Source organism: Seriola lalandi, unplaced genomic scaffold (assembly GCF_002814215.2).
Source record: "Seriola lalandi dorsalis isolate HSWRI2012SDOR001 ecotype SW California unplaced genomic scaffold, Sedor1 jcf7180002054591, whole genome shotgun sequence".
Lineage (NCBI taxonomy): Eukaryota > Metazoa > Chordata > Actinopteri > Carangiformes > Carangidae > Seriola > Seriola lalandi.
The window spans coordinates 1,828,019-1,851,977 of NW_019525144.1; the positions used below are offsets into that span (position 1 = coordinate 1,828,019).

At 42.3% G+C, this 23,959-nt stretch overlaps 4 protein-coding genes across 7 annotated transcripts; 2 read left to right on the forward strand and 2 right to left on the reverse strand.

Moving 5' to 3' along the window:
• Positions 1–335: 335 nt before the first annotated feature.
• Positions 336–8,291, forward strand: fbxo10 (F-box protein 10). 2 transcript variants are annotated; one of them, XM_023419203.2, is made up of 11 exons: positions 336–1,613; positions 2,058–2,687; positions 3,100–3,927; positions 4,118–4,267; positions 4,391–4,527; positions 4,873–4,943; positions 5,143–5,295; positions 5,393–5,743; positions 5,837–6,147; positions 6,294–6,481; positions 7,018–8,291. In XM_023419203.2, exons 2-11 carry the CDS (start codon positions 2,103–2,105, stop codon positions 7,196–7,198), a joined length of 2,955 nt encoding a protein of 984 aa, XP_023274971.1. In that variant the 5' UTR covers positions 336–1,613; positions 2,058–2,102; the 3' UTR covers positions 7,199–8,291. The 2 variants fall into 2 exon arrangements, with proteins under 2 accessions (XP_023274971.1, XP_023274972.1); XM_023419204.2 differs by having other exon boundaries at positions 336–1,567.
• polr1e (RNA polymerase I subunit E) lies at positions 8,218–11,898 on the reverse strand. The gene is made up of 12 exons (XM_023419205.2): positions 11,785–11,898; positions 11,375–11,478; positions 11,164–11,240; positions 10,981–11,066; positions 10,731–10,786; positions 10,492–10,636; positions 10,159–10,269; positions 9,919–10,015; positions 9,697–9,827; positions 9,509–9,590; positions 8,849–8,980; positions 8,218–8,507 (listed from the first exon to the last, which is right to left on the reverse strand). Exons 1-12 carry the CDS (start codon positions 11,858–11,860, stop codon positions 8,342–8,344), a joined length of 1,263 nt encoding a protein of 420 aa, XP_023274973.1. The 5' UTR covers positions 11,861–11,898; the 3' UTR covers positions 8,218–8,341.
• A 664-nt stretch (positions 11,899–12,562) lies between these two features.
• zbtb5 (zinc finger and BTB domain containing 5) lies at positions 12,563–20,305 on the forward strand. Of its 3 annotated transcripts, none has more exons than XM_023419199.2 (4): positions 12,563–12,634; positions 13,999–14,212; positions 14,403–15,251; positions 15,724–20,305. In XM_023419199.2, exons 1-4 carry the CDS (start codon positions 12,609–12,611, stop codon positions 16,891–16,893), a joined length of 2,259 nt encoding a protein of 752 aa, XP_023274967.1. In that variant the 5' UTR covers positions 12,563–12,608; the 3' UTR covers positions 16,894–20,305. The 3 variants fall into 3 exon arrangements, with proteins under 3 accessions (XP_023274967.1, XP_023274968.1, XP_087033498.1); XM_023419200.2 differs by lacking the exon at positions 12,563–12,634 and adding an exon at positions 12,641–13,124; XM_087177372.1 differs by lacking the exon at positions 12,563–12,634 and adding an exon at positions 12,641–12,936.
• Positions 20,306–23,353, reverse strand: grhprb (glyoxylate reductase/hydroxypyruvate reductase b). Its single transcript, XM_023419201.2, has 9 exons — positions 23,103–23,353; positions 22,504–22,634; positions 22,319–22,391; positions 22,022–22,138; positions 21,843–21,931; positions 21,639–21,743; positions 20,983–21,118; positions 20,754–20,884; positions 20,306–20,636 (listed from the first exon to the last, which is right to left on the reverse strand). Exons 1-9 carry the CDS (start codon positions 23,273–23,275, stop codon positions 20,515–20,517), a joined length of 1,077 nt encoding a protein of 358 aa, XP_023274969.1. The 5' UTR covers positions 23,276–23,353; the 3' UTR covers positions 20,306–20,514.
• Positions 23,354–23,959: the final 606 nt, after the last annotated feature.

The window sequence follows — 23,959 nt, forward strand, 5'->3', positions numbered from 1 at the left end:
TTCCTTAGGAAAATAAAGTAAGAAAATAGAGAAAGTGACAAAGATAATCCAATCCCATAATAGAATGGGAGTTGGACAAAGCAGGAAACTAAGAGTGCCTTGAACCTGTGGCTGGGGTTGAGATAACAAAGTAGAAAAAACTGTCTTTAAAGTTGTTTATCTGGATATAACTCTCCTGTCACTCCAGATCCGGCCACCCCTACCTGTCCTAGAATAACCTCAGTGTTCCCACCATTCCCTGTCACCTACCACACATCCACCTGCACATTTGTTCCCCATCATAGACTTGGTGGTATTTACACAGCCCATTTCTCTTCTTTCTCTGCCAGATTGTCTTTTGTTAACAGCCTTTTTTCTCTGTCTGCCAGTTTTTGCCTGTTCTGAACAGTGATCTGCCTTTTGGAGTATTGCCGATCAGCCCCTTTTGTCAGATAAGTGGTGTTTTTTTCTGCCTCTGGCTCTGCGTGACTCTTAATGCATTTAATCTCAAGCAAACTTGAACTTTATCTCACTGATTTGTAAGTTGTTGTTTTGGGTAAGAACCTTGTTTTCACTGACTGGTATAGTAGTCACCGATATATTATGGTCACTTTGTACTGTGGGATAGTTACAGTAAAAGTTTTAACTGTTGATCTGAAGCTCTCCATAATCTAGTCAGAAGAAGATAGCTGTCTATCCAAGTCATACATTGGGACACAGCTGCAATTACTTGGAACTTTGAGTTCAGTTTTTCTTGGCGGAGGCCAGTGGGCTGTTAAAGCCCTGACCACTAGATTGTTTCTGTGTTGCAAGGAAGCATGTTGCCTTACTGGTTAGTCAAAACTGCACACACTGTTTTTTTTTGTTTTTTAAATGCAGACTTCAAGTTTATTATTGATATTAACACTATTAATTGTCATATGCAAAAATTGCCCCTTAGCAGATATTTCAGCATGCAAAAACTTTTTGTGGTCAAATTCATGAAATAAAAAGTGACAGTGCTCGTTTTATGTCTGATTACTGCAGGTATGGGTTGTGTTCACTTCTTCACCTAAAAAAAAGACAACATATGTAGTTTGTCCAGACTTTTGCAGAGAGCTATAATGTCAGTGACAGTGCAGACGCATCTTGTGTTTTATTCTAATGACTAATAATTATTTGACACTGACTGAGATTGGCCACAACATTTGGGTTGAAGGTCTGACGTTTATCACAAGACATTAAAAGGAAGGGGAAATTTAGTTTAGCCAAAAATGATTTGAGTATTGAGACAGGCACTTACTCGACCAGGAGTATGGAGGTGTAGAGACATGAGATGCAAAACAGGGATAGAGGACGTAGACTCTATAGTCTCAAACATCACCACTAACATCAGCCCTCCTTCCCTCAGGTAGACGCCCACTTTGGGGAAGCGGAAGATGGACCGAGCTCTGTTTGTTTCGTGGTCTCTTGCCGTAAACTGGAAGCAAACGTCTGAACTCCATTTCGATGGCACATCTGCAGTCATCATGGATTGTTATGAAGTCTGGAAGCAGCGAGGAGAAGTCGCGACTGCAGACATGTAGACTAACGCTAGGAAAAATAGCAGGTCTGAAAATGTGTTGATCCATCAAACTGTAGCAAAGCGGTAGAAGGTAAAGCGTTATTTGTTTTTGTTCTTGACGGATGCGATGCTTTGCTGTGTTTTTTGATGTTGTAGCTAACGTCAATTACACAAGGCTTGCAAATAACCAGCGTTACCTCGCAAGCTAACCGCCAATAATCGTAGCAAACTTTCAACACAATATTGCAGACCTATGTAGAGATATTAATGACGTAAATTAAAATTGCAATAACGGTACAGAATTCACGACCTCATTTCCATCATGTCTATTTAGCTATGTGTTGTTTTCCTGTTAAAATGACACAGAGAAGCTAGTTATGGTTATAGCTGACCATCGTAGCTTTGGTTATATATGTGTCTGGTCATTTATAAGCGCTGTTGTGTGCTTGTTTATCTTTATTATTGTTGTGTAACGAGTGGCGCTAGCGGTTTCCTGTTGCTTGATGTGCGTGTGCGTGTGACTGACTGTTTCCAGGTGCGCCTACCGTCACGGTGCTCCCCAGCTGGTGTGTCTGCTGCCATGGAGGTGGGCAGCCTCCCCGTGGAGCTGTGGAGGGTTATCTTGGCCTACCTCCCTCTCCCTGACCTGGGCCGCTGCTGCCAGGTGTGCCGTGCCTGGCGGGAGCTCATCCTCTCTCTGGATAACACCCGCTGGAGACAGCTCTGCCTCGGTTGCCCTGAGTGCCGTCATCCCAACTGGCCCAGTCAGCCCCATCTGGAGCCCCCATCCTGGAGGGAGGCCCTGAAGCAGCACGCCCTGGCCACCCGCACCTGGACTCAAAATGGGCCAGAGCTCCAGTCTTCTGCCTGCCTCCTCTTTTTCCGCCGTCGAAAAGACCGCAGGGTTTGGCACGTGGGTCCTGGATGCGAGTTTGAGACCCTACGTGGGGCCCTCGGGGTGGTGGGGCCATATGACCGTGTGGTTCTCCATCCAGGGGTATATGAGGAGCAGGCTGAGGTGGCGCTGAAGGTGCCTGTGGAGCTGGTTGGGCTGGGTCGATTGGGCGAGGTGTCCCTCCTGGTGTGTATGGAGCAGCAGTGTCCTACTGCCAGGCTGTGTAATCTGGTGTTCATGCCACCCTGGTTCTCCACTGTGGTCTACAAGGTGAAGTAACAATTTGTGGTGATGGTTTCTTCACACAGCTGTTGCTTACCAACCGTTCACTGCTGTCAGTTTAACTTCATAACATTACTCTCATTGCTCAACCCTAAAAGGCTGCAACTGAAATAGCAATAATGATCATTTTCATTATCAGTGTGGATCTGCTGTGTTCATTATTTTCTCAGTTAACCAGTGAATCATTTTGTCTATAAAATGTCAGAAAATGGTGAAGAATGGCCATCACAGTTTCATCAAGGTGGTGCATTCAAAAGGCTTTTTTGTCAATCAGCCATCTGGAACTGGGACATGATTATCTATTATCAGAGTAGTTGCATATAATGTTTCTGTCATTTTTTTTTTTTTTTTTTGCTGAAATCTGTCTGACTCCACTCTTTCTCTCCGTGCTTTATTCCAGACATCATGGGGTCACGTCCAGCTAGATAACTGCAACTTTGAGGGGGCTCAGTTGCAAATCCGTGGCCCAGGAACCTGCCAGGCTCGCTTCTGCTCCTTCTCACAGGGCAGCTCTGCCCACTTGCTGGGTGTTGTCCTCAGTTTATTGGACAGCTGTGACTTCTCAGGAAGTGACACAGCCTCAGTGACTCTGGAAGGTCCTCCAGTGTTAGAACGGAACTGGGCTTGTAAACACTTGGCCGGCCTGGCTAGGACGTTCCCATCATGTGGCATGTCTGGGAATAACGGTAGCTCTCCCAGAGGCCAACTGACTGGCTCCACTGGTGGGCATCAACCTTCAGGGAATAATGTCAAAAAGGAACATGTGAGCATAGAGGACTGGCAGAAGAGGACTGGGGTAGATGCAGTGTGTCAGGGCACAGTGATTGAAGATGGCTGGAGTGATGGTGAACACAGCGAGGGAGAGGAGGAGAGCCGAGATGGTGAAAAAACCAACACCAAACACCCATTTATAATGGATTACAAAATCCCATGTGACAATCATGGCCTATCCCATTTGCTCAAGCCCCGGGCAGATGGTTCTCTGCCACTGGCCTCCTCCCCGGATCCCCCACCTGTGACCCCTGAACCCCTCACCCTTCAGCAGGAACTAGAGAGGGACCCAGAAGCTCAGATGTTGGCAGCGTCCACACTTGGCTGCATCCTCAGACGCTGCCTCTTCAGGGAAGGGAAGGGGGGCGTGCATTTGTCTAACTATGGACAAGCTCGGCTGGAAGGCAATATCTTCCGTGGGCTGAACTACGCCGTCCGCTGCATCCAGAACTCCACAGTAAATAAATCTTACTTAAATGTGTCTTAACACATTAAGGTTTCCCGTGCTCAGTGACTTTTTATTCCCAGCATGCCATTTGAGTAGTGTATCAAGTTAAGGAAGTAGCTCCAGATCATGAGTAATTAAGCAGCAGTTTCCTGTTGAAACCCGTTATTTGAGCTGCCTCTTGCTCTCTCATCTGCTGCAGATAGTGATGCTGAGAAACGAGGTGTGCGAGTGTCGTGCGTCAGGTGTGTTCCTGCGTCTCTCCGCTCAGGGCCTCATCGCAGAAAACAACATCCACTCGAATGGAGAGGCGGGGCTGGATATCCGAAAAGGGGCTAACCCCATAATTGTGGTAACTGCAATGTAACTAATTGATAAAAAATATTTAAAAAACAGGAGGTAAATTTCCAAAACTAACTGCTCATAGTTTGATCATCTTTTCTACTACAGTCTCATTCTGTCTTTCATTCCACAGTGCAACAAAATACATAGTGGTTTGCGTTCTGGGGTTGTTGTCCTTGGTAACGGGAAAGGTTCAATTCGGAGCAACCAGATCTATAACAACAAAGAAGCGGGTGTGTATATTCTCTTCAGCGGGAATCCTGTGGTCAGGTATGTTGGAATCCACAATCTAATGTTCCCTGGAATATACAGTACTCATTTTCCCCCATTGCTCATAAAGTCTGTAGAGTTTTTTTTTTTCTAATGCATCATAATTAAAACAATAAGGTCGAGCACTCAGAGTTTAAAACCACAACTACAACAGGCCTTTTTCCCAGACTACATTGTGTCTCTATACATAAGCTTGCATTTTACAGTAAAAGTATGTCACAAGTTGTCATATGCAGTGTTGTGAGAGAGAACTAATATAACTAACTGGTAATTAGTTAATTAGCTGTTTTTGTGAAACAACACACTCTTCACATGTTCTACTCTTGTTCTTTCTGTCTCTCATAGTGGGAATCACATCTTCCAGGGCCAGGCAGCAGGGATTGCAATAAATGAGAATGGCAGAGGGATGATAACAGGTGTGTAAGTGGGTCTGCCCCACCTCCTTGTCCAAATCTGACATCAGCATGCCAAATATTCGTTCATTGTCACCCATTGTCATTGCTTTGCCACTTACAGGAAGTAAAAGCATTATCTTTGTGGTTATCATGCACTAAACTAAATTTCTATCTGATTTTTTTTTTTTTTTTTAAATATACAAATGCATTTCAATTCCAGAGAATGTGATCAAAGAGAACCAGTGGGGGGGTGTAGATATCCGCAGAGGAGGTGACCCCATCTTGAGGAACAACTACATCTGTTATGGCTTCTCAGACGGTGTGGTGGTGGGAGAGAGAGGACGCGGACTTATTGAGGGAAACCATGTCTACTGTGTGTAATTTCAACGTGATGATTCAGCATCCTGAATTTATCTCTACACAACAGCTGCACAGGTGTTTCATTTCCTCTCTTCCTCTTGTTTCTTCAGGTAACAAAGGCTGTGGTGTGTGGGTTATGTCGTCTAGCCTCCCACAACTCCTGGGAAACTACATCACCCATAACTGTATGTATGGGCTGGCAGTGTTCTGCAGGAAAGACCCGGAGAACATCGAGGCGAGGGAGGGGAACTGGCCAGGGCAGGAAGGGATCGGTGGAGAAGGAGGGAGCGGGGAAAGGAGAGGAGTAGAAGGAGAAGGAAGAGAAGGGCAGGAGAACTTGAACGAAGAGGGGGAATTGTTTGCGTGGGAGAGCGATCTGGACAGCGAGGATGAGCGACACTCTGCCCGTCGTTCCATTAGTGTGGCCCTGGTGGAGAGCAACTGCATGAGTTACAATGGAGGTAATAAGAACACTTGTTGCGTCAAATACAAATAGTCACTAACACCCGCACCCATCTAATGTTGTCTCCATCTTTCTGCTTCCCTCTCTGTAGCGGTTGGTCTGTACGTGAAGAGCAGTGAGCCCCTGAATGTTTTTGCTAACCTTGTAAACAGCAACCGCGGCACTGGAATTGCTGTGCTGCAGAGCAGTCAGCTGACCCGACTGGTTACAAACTGCATACTTGAAAATGTTCGAGGTGGCGTTACGGTGGAGAAAGACTGCCGTGTGGAGCTTCGCGGTAACGGCATCTATGAAAACAGTGGCCATGGCGTCGGTTTCAGTGGCAATGGGCAGATTGTGGAGAATGATGTGGTAGCAAACCGGGGATATGGGATCCAAGTCTCGGGCAATGCTGACATCAAGGTGAGATGGAGTGAAGCATGAACACAGACTTATTTCAAATGCATTTGTACAACACTGAACATAGCTACTTACTGAAATTAACACAAGTTAACACACCACTTATGTAATTTAAAAATAATTTTTTTTTTAATGATTTTTATCAATAGGTACTGCGCAACCGTGTCCAACCAGCACAGGGCTGTGGCATTGCTGTTCTCGGGCCAGTAAAAGGAGTTGTCCATGACAATCTCTTGTTCCAGGGCCATCCTGGAAACAAAAAAACACTGCTGCATATGGATCCTGGCAATGATAGCTGTGTGTTGCGCAACAACAGTATTCTAAGGCATAATAACAGGTAACTAGATAATTAACGGAAAGTTCCAGAGATTCAGATACTATCAGTATCCATCTGTACTCCTTCTCCCCTTTCTTCTGCTGCCCATGTACTTAATTTATCGAATGACAATGACAAAATAATGTGACAGTGTGATAACATTTCTGGAAACATTTGGGATAATGTAAGTACACAACTCAAAAATATGTTATATATATATATATATATCGTCATTCTGAGGTAGTTTAATGTGGAAAAGTTAGATATTTTAGCTTTATATTCACCTGGTGGCCAGAAGCATAACTCCAAATGAATGATAATGTTTCTGCTGGATATATAAATAAGCAACTTCTTGTTAACAAGCTCAGTTCACAGTATCAACTTAAAAGGAGTTGACGGCAATGTTGTGTTCATAACTTGTTTCTGCTGCCCTCAAGTGGCCAAAGAAAATCAGCTATTGCAGGTTTAACATCTGCACTGCTCAATGTTTTCCGTGTGAATATTTTTATCTGAAAGAAAAAAAAAAACCTTTACTTTTATGTCTTTGCATTTCGTAGCTGTACATCTGCTCCTCCCTGGGTTTTGGAAAACCCTCCTCCTCGTCCACTGGCCAGCTCCCCCTCTGGCCTGTCGTCATCCCGATATCCCTCCCGACTTGGAATTTCCATGACAACCAGGATCAGCGCCACTGTGGAGAGTGGTTGCCACAGTGGCAGCATGTTCTGCTCCATCCTGTGAATACTGGCAAGCACTTATAAACCAACATGAATGACTTTACCAAGAGGTCAGCATTTGATCACTTCTGAATTGGTGTGTTATTGTAAATTTGGAGCACTCTAGACGTCCTCAGAGAAGACCCTCCAAAGTGATGCCCTGTTGTTGGCGTGGAGTAACCACCCAGTAGTAAGAGGCTGCACCATGTATAACCACTAAAGGGGCCGACCACCTTCTCGAACATTAGGGTGGCACAACATTTTGTAAATCTGAAATCAGACTTTTGTAATTTTAAGATAGAATGCCAATGCTTTCATCAAATGTGGACTCATGATGTGAAGCAGGAGTGCAAGACGAGCATTGTTACCATCCTACATCTGAAACAACCGTTTCCATAATGCAGCTTTAACTTCAAAAATCACGTTCTTATAAATGCAGATTTCATATTCATGTACAGGACTGCTGTAGACTTTGTTGGTTTTTGTCAGTTTGTTTCTGAGACTTACTGGTTAGGAAGTGCACATTTATAAGTCCTAGCAGGAGTCAGAGGCATCAGAGATGCCAGCTTAAATCATGCTACAAAGTAAAGCTGTGCCTTGTATGACTTTCTAATCAACCAGTGATTGTAGCTGGGGGGGGGTCGTCAGTGTGAGGTGTATATGCAAAAAAATTGAAAAAACAAAGCCAAACTTAAGTTTCTGCCTCTTGCACAGAGCTGTTCTGTTTCCTGGTGAGTCTGTTTCTGTATCATGCCCTCCATGTTGTTTTTAATATTTTGCATTTCAGCTACATGAAATTCAGAGGAAGAAAAATGTGTCATTCCAGATGTATCAACACGCTGCACAGTAACACACAACCACAGACTCACCTGGTAACAGCCAGTTAAGGAAGGAAAAAGATGTTAAGTGTGCAATATGTGATGTCTACAAAGGTGCCTATGCGTTTTATCTAAGCTAATGTTTTCTGTCATCTAGAATTTTTTACAGCTCATTACTCTGTTTTATTTGTATCATGCACAGTAAGAACTAAATAACAATATCATGTATAACTCAAAGTCGACCATTTTATTTGTCTACAAAATTCATCAATAAACAGTTCTTGTTTGTGGCGTTTCCAATTCTTAGTCATGTCTCTTTATCCAGTTGTTGTCTTCCCTTGTTATGGTCTTCAGTGCATTTTCTTGCGTTTCCGTCTCTCCATGAACTGATCATATTTGACAAGAGGTAGAACAAGAGATGCCTGCCTGTGTTCGTCTCGTAGTCCAGCCTCCTCAGTCTTCCCCCGACTCGGTTTAGTTAGGGTCAGTCCCATTGACTTTGCAACTTCAATTATTCTGTAGGAAAAAATATGAATCAGGTATTCCGATAGATTCCCTCCATTGCGCCTCATATTGACAGTGCTTCATGGGGTGTGATGATCATTTGTATACAACAAGAATGGTACAATTGCTGTCAACCATGAGCAGAAACTAAAAAAAAATAAATATAAAAAAAACCCATAACATCAGTTCTCAGGTCTGAGTCGACACCACTGACCCGAACAATAGTCTTCCTGTATTATTTAAACAGTAACACTAAGCAAATATATATATATGTAGCATACTGCTATGCAGTGTGTTACACATTTAAAAACAATACACATACTCACATAAGAATGCATTTTTATTTTTCTTACCTGGACTCAGTGATTCCAAGGTCACGGTGCAGTAATGTGAGGTCAGCAGTCATGTGACCCATATGCAGCAGCAGGGCCAGGGAGTAAGCTGCTATTTTGGCTCGCATTGATGTTGACACCATGTTCAGGACCCTTAAAAGGTGAAATCGATGTGTTTGTATAGAAGACTGAGTAACCAAATCAAAAATCTCTGCAACAATGACTATGTTGAGCTCCTAATAACATGCTAATGATGGATCCATCGTTCTTATACAAATTAAGGTTCTAAGGAAAGAGGGTGTCAGATTGGGTGTCATATGGCTTTACAGATTGTGAAACCCTCTGAGGCAAATTTATGGGTTTGGGTTAGTTTTCACTGACTGATCAGTAAATACATTGAGGAGTAGAAAGTGATGCAAAATACTACAGGCACTAAGAGACATTTGCAGCCATTTAGTCCTTGGTGATCTGAATTTTTGCCTAGAAAGGTGAAAAGCAATTTCCATATATTTTTGATTATGAGGTTCCAAATGTAATCCAACCTAATCAAATTCCAGACACATCATTTATGAAATACATGTTGACAAGGTACTAATTCTATAAAGGTCTATAAAGGTTATCTGCAAAGCAAATGTAGTCTCTGCAAATATTTCAACACATACAAAAGTTCCATCATCGTACCTGCCATTTCTAAAAGTCTCCACGGTGAATGTTTTGAACAGTTTGCTCTGAATGATACGAGGGCAGCCCTCCTCCTGCCCGACTGCACAGATAAATATAAATCAATATTAGCGTTGGTCCCAGGAGAAGGTGTACAGGAACACTTTAAACACACATACTTTATGATGAAGGCAAACAACAGTACTCACATTTGCGGGTAAGGTTCCTCTGCTGTGCCAGTTTGAGCATCAGGGAAAGGTAAAAGGCACAGCGTGCCACTTTATCTCTGGCTTCACCTACGGTTGGCATTTTCTCTAATTGCTTCACAACACACAGACACCTTAAAAAATTACAAACAAAAGTTAAAATGCAAGGAAACACAAGCAGTTTAATAAAATGTCTCAGCAAGTGTGAGCCCTTCGTTGGCCTACCCTCCGTCATTTGTCATCTTCTGCAGCTCCTCGGGGGTGAGTGCTGCCATCTTGGAACCAGCCTGCTCCAAAGCAGCAAACTCCACTGGACTCAGGACTACAGATATTGATTAAGGACAGAGACCCAAACAAACCCAGCTGTAACTCTAAACACATACTATATCATCTATCTTTCCTTAGTAATATACACACACACACACACACACACACACACACACACACACAGCAAATGAAGGATACGATCGTCAAATAGGTAGACGTTCTCAGGTATGTCTGCATCTATATTGCAAGGGGGCACGTGGAGAGCCAGTTCTCCCTGGGACTCTGTCTCAACAACTTCCTGTTGGAGAGCTGAGGAGAGTCGAGAGAAGAAAATGTATTTTTTTTAAAATATGAGAAACAAATTGACACAAGAACAGAGGGAAGACAACATGGAGAGAAAGACGACAACATTTTTATGCTTTTATTAACTGACCTCTCTTTGAGGTTTCTTTCGGTGATAACTATTTGATGATTTTTTAGACTACTAGCATCCATACCCAATGACTTAGACACTTTGACTATGTAGCTTACCTTCCACACCCTTCTGGTTGATCACAGTGTTGGCAGCCTTAGCCACCGCTTGGTGCAGGGTGTCGCTGCCAACCTGATTCAGCCTGCGGGAGCTCAAAGCTCTCTTCTGTTTGTTGGTGCCAAACGCCTCAATCAAAGAGTCAACCTAAAGAAAAAATGTAACATAAGATTAAGACAGGTTTATTTTTATTTTAGCCCAGTCTTCTCTATTCTTAGAAAAACAGAACATATCATGGTACCTTGTCTCTGAAGGTCTGAGTAGTGTCCTGGGGTTTTGCAGCATCTGTTGTCTCTCCTGGTGAAAAAACATTGCAAACCCAGAACATTTACACCAATAAAATCTTGAGCCAAAAGCAAACTAAAACAGTTTTCTTTTAAATGATGATCTGGTTGTTTTGGAATGTGATCAGTCACTCGGGTAATGTAGACTGCTTAGACTTACATGTTACACTAAGTTTCATAATACATGCTGGTGATTGTTTTACTTACCTGGTATAACAGGTTGCATGTTGAAGAGCTGAGCGTTGTGCACCTCCATTTTCATGGTCTGTTTGTTCAACACTCCAACATAATAACTAAGCACAGAAAGACACCAAGCATATACCTATTATTTAATCCCATTAATCCAGTAGTCCCAGTCCTAATTTCTTGATATAAGATACATTCACCTACTTGCAAAGGTTGTTGCATTTCAGTGACCCCGCTGCAAAATTATTTCCAACATAGGACAGTCTGTCTGATTCAGCAACCTAGACAGAGGAAAATATAAGCAACACAGTCATAAAAGTAGAGCAACACAACCTGCACAAGTTATCTTTATAGGTGTATGGTACACTGCAGGCACATAACACAGAGGATGAAAGTAATCTTGGATTTTTCTCACCAATATCCGTCTGCTCCTTTTTCTGGGGTTATTCTCATCTGTGTTCTTGTACATCGTGAAATCTAGGTTGTCTGCATTTCTGACGCTGCCGTTTGAAAAACGGACTGTGAAATTGAGACACACAGAAAGGAACCTGTCAACACCTGTGATTCACATCATCAAAAACACATTCAGGGTTGTGTATATTTGTGTCCTTTTTACTAATTCAATACACATGAGAAAAGCACCTCAGACATCAGCTAGACAACACACAAACCTAAACAACTAGCCCTGTTGCTAGCACCCACGTGTGCAACACAAATAGGTGTTTGAATAGAGGGAAAAAATTTGACCCAACATTAACAGGCATGATTACAATTACAATTTCCTTTTAAAAGGGTTTAAACAAGCAGCAAGTAGGATATAATCACCAATAACAGCCTTGTCGTCATCTCTCTCCTCTCCACAACACACTAGCGAGCAGGGGGCAGCCATGGTTGTTGTCATGTGTTTCTGGGTGAAGCAAGAGCATTCACTCCTTTGCACTTCCGTCTTTGCCAAAATGGTCAAAGTAGTCCAACAAATATAAATACATTACATAGATTTATATAATTTTTTTTTAAATACATATACATATATGCTATGGATTCAGGCAGAATGGTAAACAAGGAGCGTAACGATATTCTTCGTTAATTAATGAACTGGAAAAAAATGGAAAAATGCTTAACTTAAGCGATATACATTCACTCAAATGATATGCAATGGAACTGTTTTTTTTAATTTATGTTTTATTGTTTGTTTGTTTGTTTTTGTTTTTGCTTTTTTTCCACTTTGGTGCTTTTAAAAGTGTTTATATCATGTTATTTTGCTCACAAACCACTTTGTAATATATTTTCCTTAACTGCAGTATCTATTAATATAACATATAAACCTGCATCGTTAATGCCTGTATGACTATGTTGGCTCCACCATTGAACAATGCTGAAAAAACATGCTGACCCATGGTGTAGGCTGGAGCTACACTTGTGTCCACCCTTGCTATAATACACAACCTATTTGACATCAAGAGCTAATATGAAGCAAAATGAATAATAAAAATTTAATATTAACTGGTAAGGGACACTTGCTGATTAAGAAGATAGCCGGATGAGTAGGTGTGCAGACTCTTAAAAACAGACTGTGAAGTATCAGCAGCGCCGCACCGTGGTGGCTCAGCAGAGCTGCAGAGCTTCTTCACCTCGGCGAGGTCACGGACATGGAAAGGAAGCACAGCGCCACCCTGTGAGTCTGGTCGGGAAAACCCGTCTGAGTAGGGAAATAATTAGAAAATATAACATTGCACATGTTGGACCTGAATAGCGATTTACAGCCAGCATCCTACTTATTGACGGTTGTTATTTCAAGCTGACTCCGCACGGGGATGACACCGACAGATGTGTGAGACAAACGGTCAGCGGTCAACGCGCACATCACCACGGGCAGCTTTCACCCCCACAGACAGACAGCCAGACCGTTCAATGCGAGGAAACTGCTCAGAGTGGACCGCAAGGGACGTGGGCTGTAGCAGCAGAAATGTTAGCTAGGTAACATTTGGTGGGAAAAGCTGTTTCGTTATAGACAAGTGGGTCCAACCAGGTGACCGCATGCTACTGCTTGTGTTGTAGCTAACAGGCAATTTGCTGGTCTGTAGCCAGCTAACTTTAGCCTTGTCAGTCTCTGGTCAGGGCCCTGTTTCTGCCTGCTGTAACCTACGCTTTCGGGAAAATTCAAGGTAACGTTAGATGTTACTAGCTCGCACCGTGTTATTGCTGATTTTGCTAGTTACATTAGCTAGCTGGTCCTGTATTAGCCAGTCTCGACTTGGTAGTTTTGTAGTATCATTTATCATTATTACAGTCCAGTGTACACTCCGAGGCTATGCTCTGTAGCTACTCTTTTAACAATGCAGCTGTTATTTATAGCCTCCTTATAAGCATAAGTAAACAGTTGGACAAGCTATAGTGCAAGTTGTGTCACTTTCTTAATATATTTCCTTAAAGCAACACTGCTCTCGGGGATATTAATTAATAATCCCACCGAAATATTCGTAGGCCCTAGGACCACAGTCTTTCAACCCAATAATGAAAGTACATCTTGTTTTATATAACTATCAACACCTCCACAAATAAAACTAGCACATAAAAAACATCTGTCAGTCAAACCCACCCATTACCTCCATTTACTCTGTCCCTGGCCTAATCTTAGGCCTCCACCATCATTCAACTGTCTCAGGCTGCAACTAACAGTATTTTTATTTTCACTTAAACTGTGGATAAATTACTAGATTGATGGTTTATTTACGTAATCAATATATAATACATACAATAATCCCAACACAATTTCCCTGAGCCTAAGCTGATGCCTTCAAATTGCTTGTTGTTCCTGACTAATATTCAAAAACTCAAAGATATCCAAATTACAAAAACAATCTTAACGTTTTAGAAGCTGCAAAAAACAAATATTTTTGGTGTTTTTGCACAACAAAGGATTTAAAAGTTATGGAAATTAATGTTAATTGATGTTTTATGATGTGGACTTTTCATTTCAGCTGTGTAATTATCTTTGTTTTTTTTGTTTTTTTTACCACTTCTTGCTTATGTCTTTAGGGCCATGGATTTCCCAGGCCACTTCGAGCAGCTCTTCCAGCAGCTAAATTATCAGCGCGTCCACGGTCAGCTGTGTGATTGTGTCATCGTGGTGGGCAGCCGACACTTTAAGGCCCACCGCTCAGTGCTTGCAGCCTGCAGCACTCACTTCAGAGCCCTGTTCACTGTTGCAGAGGGAGATGCCAGCATGAACATGATCCAGCTGGACAGTGAGGTCAGGATCTTAATAATACTGTGTTAAAGAAGGCAATGGTGATTATATAACATTCATGTTTATATTGATGATGGTAAAGAGTGTGATGTGTGTAATTCAGTAAAAATCGATTACACATCTGACATAATTCTGTGTTGCTGCTGTTTCCAACAGTGCCAACAAGATCAAGTATCTACTTTTGTGTTTGCAGGTGGTGACAGCTGAAGCTTTTGCTGCTCTGGTGGACATGATGTACACGTCAACACTGATGCTGGGGGAGAGCAACGTGATGGATATCCTCCTTGCAGCCTCACACCTCCACCTCAACAATGTAGTCAAAGCCTGCAAACACTATCTCACAACACGCACGCTGCCTATGTCTCCCTCATCTGACCGACAAGCACATCACCACCCTCAGCAGGACCATCAGAGGCGCAGACAGCAGCAGCAGCAAGTAGCAGATTTGGCAGTGAACCCTGCTCTAGCAGCTAATGCTAACCTCGCAGCAAATGCTGCAACGTCAAAGTTGCAGCGCTCCTTCCTGTTGCAGCAGCTGGGGCTCAGCTTGGTGAGCTCTGCCTTGGGTGGGATGGAGGAGGACGGGGTGGGAAATGTAGTTGGCAATAGAGGGGTGGAACAGAGAGCCTCCTTCCCTATCCGACGATTCCACAAACGTAAGCCCTCTCTTGCAATGGGCCTGTCAGAAGACAGACCCAGGCAGAGGCAGCGCCCCTCAGCCCCTAACCTGGGGTTGTTGGGAGAAGAAGGGGTTAACATAGAGCGAGAGGAAGGAGCACTTCTATCTCCAGACTCTCACAAGATGGGGGATGAATCAAAATTGGATGCTGCAATAACTGGCCTAGTAGGGGTGTCCCAAGATGATCCTCAGATGCCTAGCCAGTCAGACAGTGGACACTGTGAGGGAGAGGACATGGGAAGAATGCAGGGAGGGGTGAGCAAGGAGGAGGACATGGATGACCAGGACCACCAGGATAACAGATCAGGCGTGAAGATTAAATCAGGGACAGAAGAAGAAGAGGCCGAAGAACAGGAAGAGAAGGTAAAATTGTAGCTTTTATTGTTGTGACAAAGTAACAAACTCTCATTTTGCCTTATGCAAGAAGATTTTTGTATTTTTACCCTTAATCTCTCACTTTTTTCAGTGAAGTTTGCTGGTACAAGTTTTGATACACCAAACTCTCCTAAATGTTAAATTATTTGTTTTTATTATGGGAAGAATAAAGACATCACAATTTTTAAGCCAAACCAGTGTTTTTTTTACACTGGAGCAGATGAATATCTTTACCAGAAATTTGTTGTCTATTGCAACACATTTGCAACTTGTTATGCATGAAGTCCATTGTCTGACCATCACAAAATCGTTTGACTCATATGTACATGCAAATCACTCTGCTCTAATTTAGCTGCTGGCTTTGCAGGCTCATTGATTCTTTTTTTTTTTTTTTTTTTTTTTTTTTTTTAAATCAATTCTGCCTTGACCAAAGATGAATCTCATTCTTTGCTTTCCACAGGTGGTGGTTAAACGAGAGCCGCTGAGCTCTCCTGAGCCGACAGATGAAATCAGCGATGTGACATCGCAGGCTGAAGGCAGCGACCCAGCTGAGCCTGGAGGCCAGGAGGAGGAAGAGAAGGTGGAGCTGAGCCCAGAGAGTAGCGACCGTAGCTTCACCTCTGAACCCCAACCCAGCTCTGACTCTCTGCTGCAGCCCAGCTCCCAGCTCCTCCTCAAGAGCAGCATGGGAAGTGGCGCCGGAGTCGGAGGAGGTTTTTCGTGTAATAATGGATTAAGTGGCAAACCTGGTTTTAGTATTTCTAGCTTCCTTAGCCCTAAGGATTTTGGAAATGGCGGGCCAGGGTTGGTTACAGCAGAAGATGACCTGCCCAACACAACAACTGGGGATGCAGTAGCACATCACTTCCTGCTGAGACAGGAAGCTGCTGGGCCGTCTGGCTCTGCTTCTTCTTCTCTTCTGCAGTCAGGTCCACTCATTGGTGAGAGTCGCGGTAGTTTTGGAGACAACTTGCAGCCTGATTCTCTGTTCCTTCGTCCCCTGCATGACAGTTTGGGGAACCCCAGAGGAAGTGGGGGAAGTGCGAGTGGAGGACGGGGAGGGGTAGATCCCTTTGGTTTGGACTTCCAGCGCTCCAGTCTGGGGCTTCACTCTCTCGGGCGACCCTCGCGAGGGGCTGGAGGAGCAACCACTGCCTCTCTGGGCTACCCAGGCTACAGGCGTATTGCTCCAAAGATGGCCACCAGCATGGGAGGAGAAGAAGGAGTAAGTGGTGTTCTTCAGGATTCCGCCTCTTCCTCCTCTAGTCTGGCAAGTCCTATGCTTCTCAATGAGACTGGTGGGTATGAGATGAACAGTGGCAGGCCCACCTCCCTCCCCCCTCAGCTTACCAGAGCTTCAGCAGATGTCCTGTCCAAGTGCAAGAAGGCTCTGTCGGAGCACAACGTCTTGGTGGTTGAGGGAGCTCGGAAATATGCCTGTAAAATATGCTGCAAAACCTTCCTCACTCTGACTGACTGCAAGAAACACATTCGTGTGCACACAGGAGAGAAGCCCTACGCTTGTCTCAAGTGTGGAAAGCGTTTCAGCCAGTCTTCCCACCTATACAAGCATTCTAAGACCACATGTCTGCGCTGGCAGAATAGTAACATGTCCAATTCCCTGCTGTAGGACTGAGAGAGGGCAATAGAAAGAATAAATTGGGAATCAGAGTTGGGCTGAATTTAAAGTCCCAAAAAGTTTAGATTTTTCTGAAGCTGTGACAGAGCAGCCGTCTCTAATCAACTGTCCAAACTAACCAGTCCTGATCACAGACCAAAGATAGGGATGCTAATGTAACCACACTTTTTTTTCCAGGAGAAACTCATACTACTAAGTCAGTAAAAGTTACTCTAAACACATTTAGCCTGAAGAGAGATTATAGGGATGCAGGATATGCATACATGCAGCCACAGGACTCTATATAATATGATCTAGGCCAGTCTAGGCTTGACTTTTAAAGCTGCCATACTGTTGGCTGTCTTGTTTGTTTTTTTTAACAATCATGTGTGCCCTCTCATTAAGTGATCTGTTGAGGTGATCCCTTATTGCTGAACATCTATAATTTGTGGTACACTTATAGATGCACATTTGATTTAATCATATATAATAAGCATATTATAACACTCAAGCTGAGTGTTTGCAGATCAGAGGGAGCTGTATAGCACCAACATTAAGAATGGATATCATGTCAAATGTGTGCTTATGTGTAGATTTTCCACTGCCCAATGTGTAAAACATGTAGTAGCATCCCACATCAGACTCCTGGGTCCTCCCAACTGTGCACATTGACTGTGCCTTGTTCTGTGCAAGGTCATATAGACTTTGGGCTAACTGTTTCATATTCAATTCTGGTGCCAGATAAAATGCCTGTTAAGTACTAGCAACTGTTGACGGATGTCTTGATACTTACTATGCTGTACAAAAAGGTGGGCAGAGTTGGATTCTATCCTGTGAGGTGAAAGAAAAGATGGCAGAGACTCTAGTGATGTATATGTTATTTTCACCCAGTGAAAATGTCATTAACTGACCAAATAAACTTGATTCTTTTTATTTTCTGAAGTGATGAAGTTTGAGGCAGCTGATATCCTCAACCAGGACAAGAGTAACTCAAATGAAAAAATAAAACAGATCAGCATTTCTCTGTGGCTGATTCTGGATTTTCAAGTCAAGTCAAATAGATGTGAGATGGTTTATCCCTGTAGTTGCCTTTCAGCCCAACCACCTCAGTTAAAGAAATATGTTTGGTAGCTGGTAATTCATTAATTGTAAAATAATGGAGCCTTCACATTTCATGTGACTACAGGAATTAATTGTCTCACTTTGATACATTTATACCTTATACAAGTTTTGAAGGAGTAGGAATTGCTGTAATCAACATCTTGCCTCAATGTGCACTTGCCAGGCAGAGCTATTGACCTTAATCCTTAAAGTTCCTTTGTTTAGGGGAGCAAACAAATCTGAGCAGTGAGAGACGGAAAAGTGTCAACCTGCACCATCTTTGCAGTTACAGCAGGAAAAACTATCTGCGTTTACTGCGCCTTGCAGTTTTTGAGAAATGTAATATATAATATTGCATTATAATGCTACTATAATACAGACACACAGGGAAATGTGCTGTAAATGCACCTTATTTTGTGTCATGGTGTGCAAAACTTGCAATTTCTTATAGTTTTTAAATTGTATAAGCGACTTCCCCTCCTTATTGGGAATGACCACAAAAAGATCAGCTGTAGCTCAGCAAGTCTACTGACCGTCCACACATCAGTGTGCTTGTGTGTGTACAGATAGCGTTGTCTGAAGAAAACTGTTTACAGGATATTGAGGTTCAGCACGTGTTGAAAAAGTGCTTTAGAAATGTAAATATTGAACATTTGTGGTTGGTTTCATATTTTTTCTCTTGGAGAAGAGACAAAACAACTCATGAAGAACTAGACGTGTATAAGTTTGTTACTGTACTTGATATCAGTGCTTTATACATGTCTCTTTTTACATCTAATGTTGCATCTGTTACTAAAGCACTTAGACAAATCATTCTCTTTTATAACATATATGTTTACTGGAATGTTGAACTATGTGAAAATGTTGCTGTATTGCAATTATCCAACTCTACCAGCTCTTAATTTTATTTCTTACGCTACTACTATGTTGGATATGAAAGTGAAGAATTTGTAGCATTTTTGTTCTCTGCAGGTGATCGATCATGCAGGATTTCCACTAGTCTGCAAAGTTTGAATATCATTGAATTTGAGAGGAATATTTCACATGGCAATAAATAATTCAGAAACAAATTTTTAGGCAATCTATTGTCAGTTTTTTGTTTTAATTTCAGGTATTTATAGCTGGGGTTTTTTTTTATCTATGCAACTGTATATTAATGTCTACCTACATCTTGATAAACACTGTCATAGATAAAAATGGCTGTCCTTAATAGTTATCAAATAAAAAGTTTGATAACTATTAAGGATTTGTGTAAGACTCAAAAAGAGCAGACATGCTGAGAAGGAATCTAATTTTGCAGGTTATAGAAAATAAAATATCAAGGATTTTTACATCAACCCAACTGGGGAAGCTTGAATTCCAGTTGGTTGTAAATAAGAGCGGTTTCATTGGTAGAAAGTTGGTTAATTGAAATCAGTGTTCATGCAGTGTTGTAAAGTTCTGTTTTAGTGAACTGAAATGAAAAAAATAACACTTTAAATACATACTTGCCTTTTTGTATACTTTATTGCTTGCTATATTGTGTCATCTACACTGTCAATGAGGATCTCATGGTCATAGCTTTCAATTCTTGTTGGCACCTTATTGTACTGTAGAGTCATTGCACTGTTAGCCTGTACAAAATGATTATTATTTGACATATTTTGATAGTCTGATAATCTTGACATTTAACTTCATAGAAGAATAACTGCCTTCTCATACGTTCTCCCTCTAAACATAGGCTAAACTGCTGTTTGCCCTGAAATTCTTGACGCTGTGGAGTCAATAATAAAGTTGTTAAAGCTTGGCCACAGAGGTTAAAATGACCATTAATGGTTAAATCTCAATTCTGATGCCCGTTCCTCTGTGATGTCTCCTCACACTCAGCCTCTTCTGTCATGATGGAAAGAGCTAGCTGTGATGTGCTCTTACGAAACAGAGAATTGTAGAGGTGATGAGGCAAAGGAAAGATGTAGTCCTCCTCCCATGTCTCACACAGTGCCTGTTAAGAATTGTAATGGTGCTGTTCAATGTGAATCTCTGAAAAATGCACTGACTGTATTACCCCTGTATGAATATGCCAACATTTTCACAACATGTAAAAGGCCTAAATTAATTAAGAAAGTCACTGCCTTATGCCCTCTAGCTTGAAAAGCTGGGCTTTTGTTGATATGCCAAATCTGAGGGATTTCTGTTTTTTTTTTTTTTTTGTTCTGTATGTGTAACATAGTGTAACCACGAGAGGACTAAATGTTTGTGTCTCTTTACTGTTGAAGGCTATGAAGATTGTATAGTATGTTCAGTTGTTGTATAGACCGAATTAAAAAAAAAATGATGAAATTCATTTTGTTGCTGGTGACATTTTTATGAGATTATACAAGAAGACAGAATTTAATGTTATTACATATATTGTACATAGTTAGTGAAGAGTCGAAGTAAGGGAAACATACTAAAAACTAAAAATACTGGTTTTATTTTCCTCTAAAATATAACTAGGTAGGTGAACTAATGGTCCAGTATTCAGCCAGTTCTCAAAGTGGAACCACTTTCTTCTCACAGCTTGAGCTCTTTGATCATCGGCTCGCCCCGCAGACCACGGAGGAGGTTGTTAGCTGCCAGTGCAGACATGGCATTACGGGTGGTATAGGAGGCACTAGCAATATGTGGTAGAATCACTGCGGGAAGAGGGAAGTAAACAAATAATAGGCAGTGAGAATTAAGGATTGATAGTGAAATGGGTTAGCTAACTATTTTTAAAGCAGCTGAAGCACCAAAAAGTCTGACAGACTCACCGCAGTTCTTAAGGGTAAAGAGTGGGTGGTTGGTGGGTAGGGGCTCAGGGACAGTGACATCTAATCCAGCTCCTGCAATCTGCCCAGTTGAAAGAGCCTCATACAGGTCTTCCTGGTTCACTACCCCACCTCTGACACAGCAGAGAGACCACAATTATAACACAGAGTAATATAGTTCTCAGTAGATTTTGATCTTTTATAGATGTAACCGTTTATTTTAAAGGGGTACCTGCTTGTGTTGATAAAGATGGAGGTATTTTTCATCTTTGAGAAGAGCTCCTTGTTGCAGATCTCCTTTGTTTCCGGCGTTAAAGCACAGCACACAGCCAGGAAGTCTGACTGCTTTGCCAGCTCATCCAAAGAGACTAGATCAAGACAGAGGCTTGTTGACATCAGGTGACATAAAACGTCTGAGAGCAGACCGTGATTAGGAGCAATCTGATTTCCTAAAGCAACATCTTATGAATATCTGACTAAGATCAGCATGTGAAAGGAAAGAGGAGATGAAATGATCTTTGCTCTTGACCAGTCAGTTCAGTAAAAGTCTGTTAAACTTTTCCTTAATCCACCTTGTCCACAGTGAATCCATTACACGCTGATTTTCCTTTTCCACAGCAGGCATTTTGATGGAAAATTAGCAAAAGCACAGGTGTTATTACTGTAATAACAACAATGTCTCCATTGTATTAACGTGTCCCAGTAAGCCATGACAATGTGACATCGAGCCAGCATGAGCAATACCAGGACCCTGAAACCGAAGCAGCTAAATGGAATTCATCCATCATTTATTTAATTATTAATGCCAGTGCTCTTCCTACTGTGACATGTCCAAATGCCTTCTGTGGAAAAAGGAAATGCTGACATGGACATGAATCTGGTCCTTACCATACTCTGCATTGATGGCACTGGCCAGTTCAGGCCTGGGCTCCATGTCCGTGTAAATGAACTTCTTTACTTTGAAAGGCGCCAGACGCTCAGCGATAGCAACACCTTTGATCACAAACACACAGGGCAAGAATTATCAGACTGATAGACATGGCGGTTTGGCTATACACGCTGTGTGTAGTGTGTCAAATAGCGTAAGCTCACCAATCCTCCCTAGGCCAAGAATACCCACAGTGCTGTTCGCCAACTCATATCCACACAGCCACAGGGTTCTCCATGTGCCCCAGCCACCACTGACACAAGTGTGAAAGAGAGAGAGCTATGTATTTAACCTTGGACAAGAAAAAAAATGTGTGTGTGTGTGTGTGTGTGTGTAACATTACGTTTTGGCTTCATCTGTGGCCTCTATGAGCCTCCTGGAGGTTGCGAGCAGCACAGCTACAGTCAGTTCAGCAACAGCATCCGTCAGAACTTCAGGGGTATAACCTATACGGATTCCTCTGGGGGGAAACACACGGACATTACACCACCAAATGCCACAAGGTGTCTGCATATTAACAAGCTTTTTGGGCCATGGAAGTAAATGTACTTTCTTTGGTTTTTTATCAGATATTATATATTGGTCAGATGCACAAGTATGCAAATCAACTCTTTTGAATGAATGTGTCTTAATGAATCACCTTTTCTTCAGCTCCTCCAGAGAGAGATGATCAAAACCCACTGACATAGTACTAAGGACCTTCAGGTTTGGACCTGCAGGAGTACATCACACACACACATACACATATAAAGAAACACATGTATAAATGGAGAGACTGCTCATTGAATGTAGGTTATTCAACTGGCTCAAGAACTGTCCTCGGACCTGCGGCGTCTAACAATTCTGCATCAATCTTCTCGGTCAGCACGCACAACAGGCCATCAACACCTTTGACCCTCTGAAGCAGCTCCTGTCTGGGCACGGGGTCATCTGAGTCCCACAGCTCGAACTGCACTCTGGGAAAACAGAAACTATCAGTGAAGATCAAATCTTCGAGAAGCGGCTGAATACTGGACCATTAGTTCACCTACATAGTTATTTTTTAGAGGAAAATAAAACCAGTAAGACAGAGACATCTCATTCATAGAGACTCTTAATGCAGTTAAAGCTCCTTCTTAGATGTACAGTATATCAAACTATATCACATATAGTGTAGGACTTCATAGAAATACTGGGATTTCGAGGTGCAGTGAGACATTTCTTCGACTGTTGTGGGGGAGTACCACTTTAGGCTACCAGTCTTATCTGTCCAACCTAAGGGCAAATGTTAGCAGTCCTGTTTACTCTAAGTAAATGATGAACTTTCCAAAACATACATTCAAACTTCATAAGTGTATCACAGTGAAGAGAGCTACAGCAGGCAAGTAATTGGTCACACAAGATGTTTTTATATAAAAATCAATGATTTTAACACTTTGACTCACTGTCCAGATTCACGGAGGATCTTCAGACCTTCGGGTGGGATCTGTCGGGTGACATAGACCCGCGGCAGGGTTGACATCTCTCTCTGCATGTTGCTTGTTAGACCCCCAGTGATATTCAGTGGAGTAACAGCGATCCGCTGGAGCCGACGCAGCGCCATACGACTGCACCACATTGCCAGGAGAGAGAAAATCTGTTGGCAGGTGTCTGAGGGATGACAGTGGTACTTTGAAGTTTAGTCTCTGCTGTGTGCATGTGCATGATTTTGGCTCTAGTTCAGGGGAGGGGAGGTTCCTGTCTGTGGTTTTGACCAATATGATTAGAGGGAGGGTGTTTCTAAAGTCTGAAGTTGAGAGGTTCTGTCCCAGACAAACCAAACACAAAATCACTGAATCAAATCATTGGCCAGGAATTTTGTGTCATTTATTTAGGCCAAATAGAATTCAAAACACAGATACACAGACTAAACTAGGAAACATAAACTCTTTTTCTCTTTCCCTCTAACCCTTACCTTTATAAACACACACACACACACACACACACACACACACACACAAACACCAACAAACACACACACATATATATATATATACACTGTTGCCCATAAAGTTGGAATAATTTTGTTTTCAGACACAATCCTCTGTTTATTCCTATTTAAATGCATCAGTAATCACTTTTGACCAGGTGCAATGATTACATTATGTGTCCCAATTACCCAGGTGAAATGAAATAAATCAAATTGTCACAATCATTTCATGGAAAGAGGTAAAAAATATTTTATTCCAACTTTATGAGCAACACTGTATATACACTATACACACAAATCATACAAATGTATCAAAGACAGCAGTAGACTTGT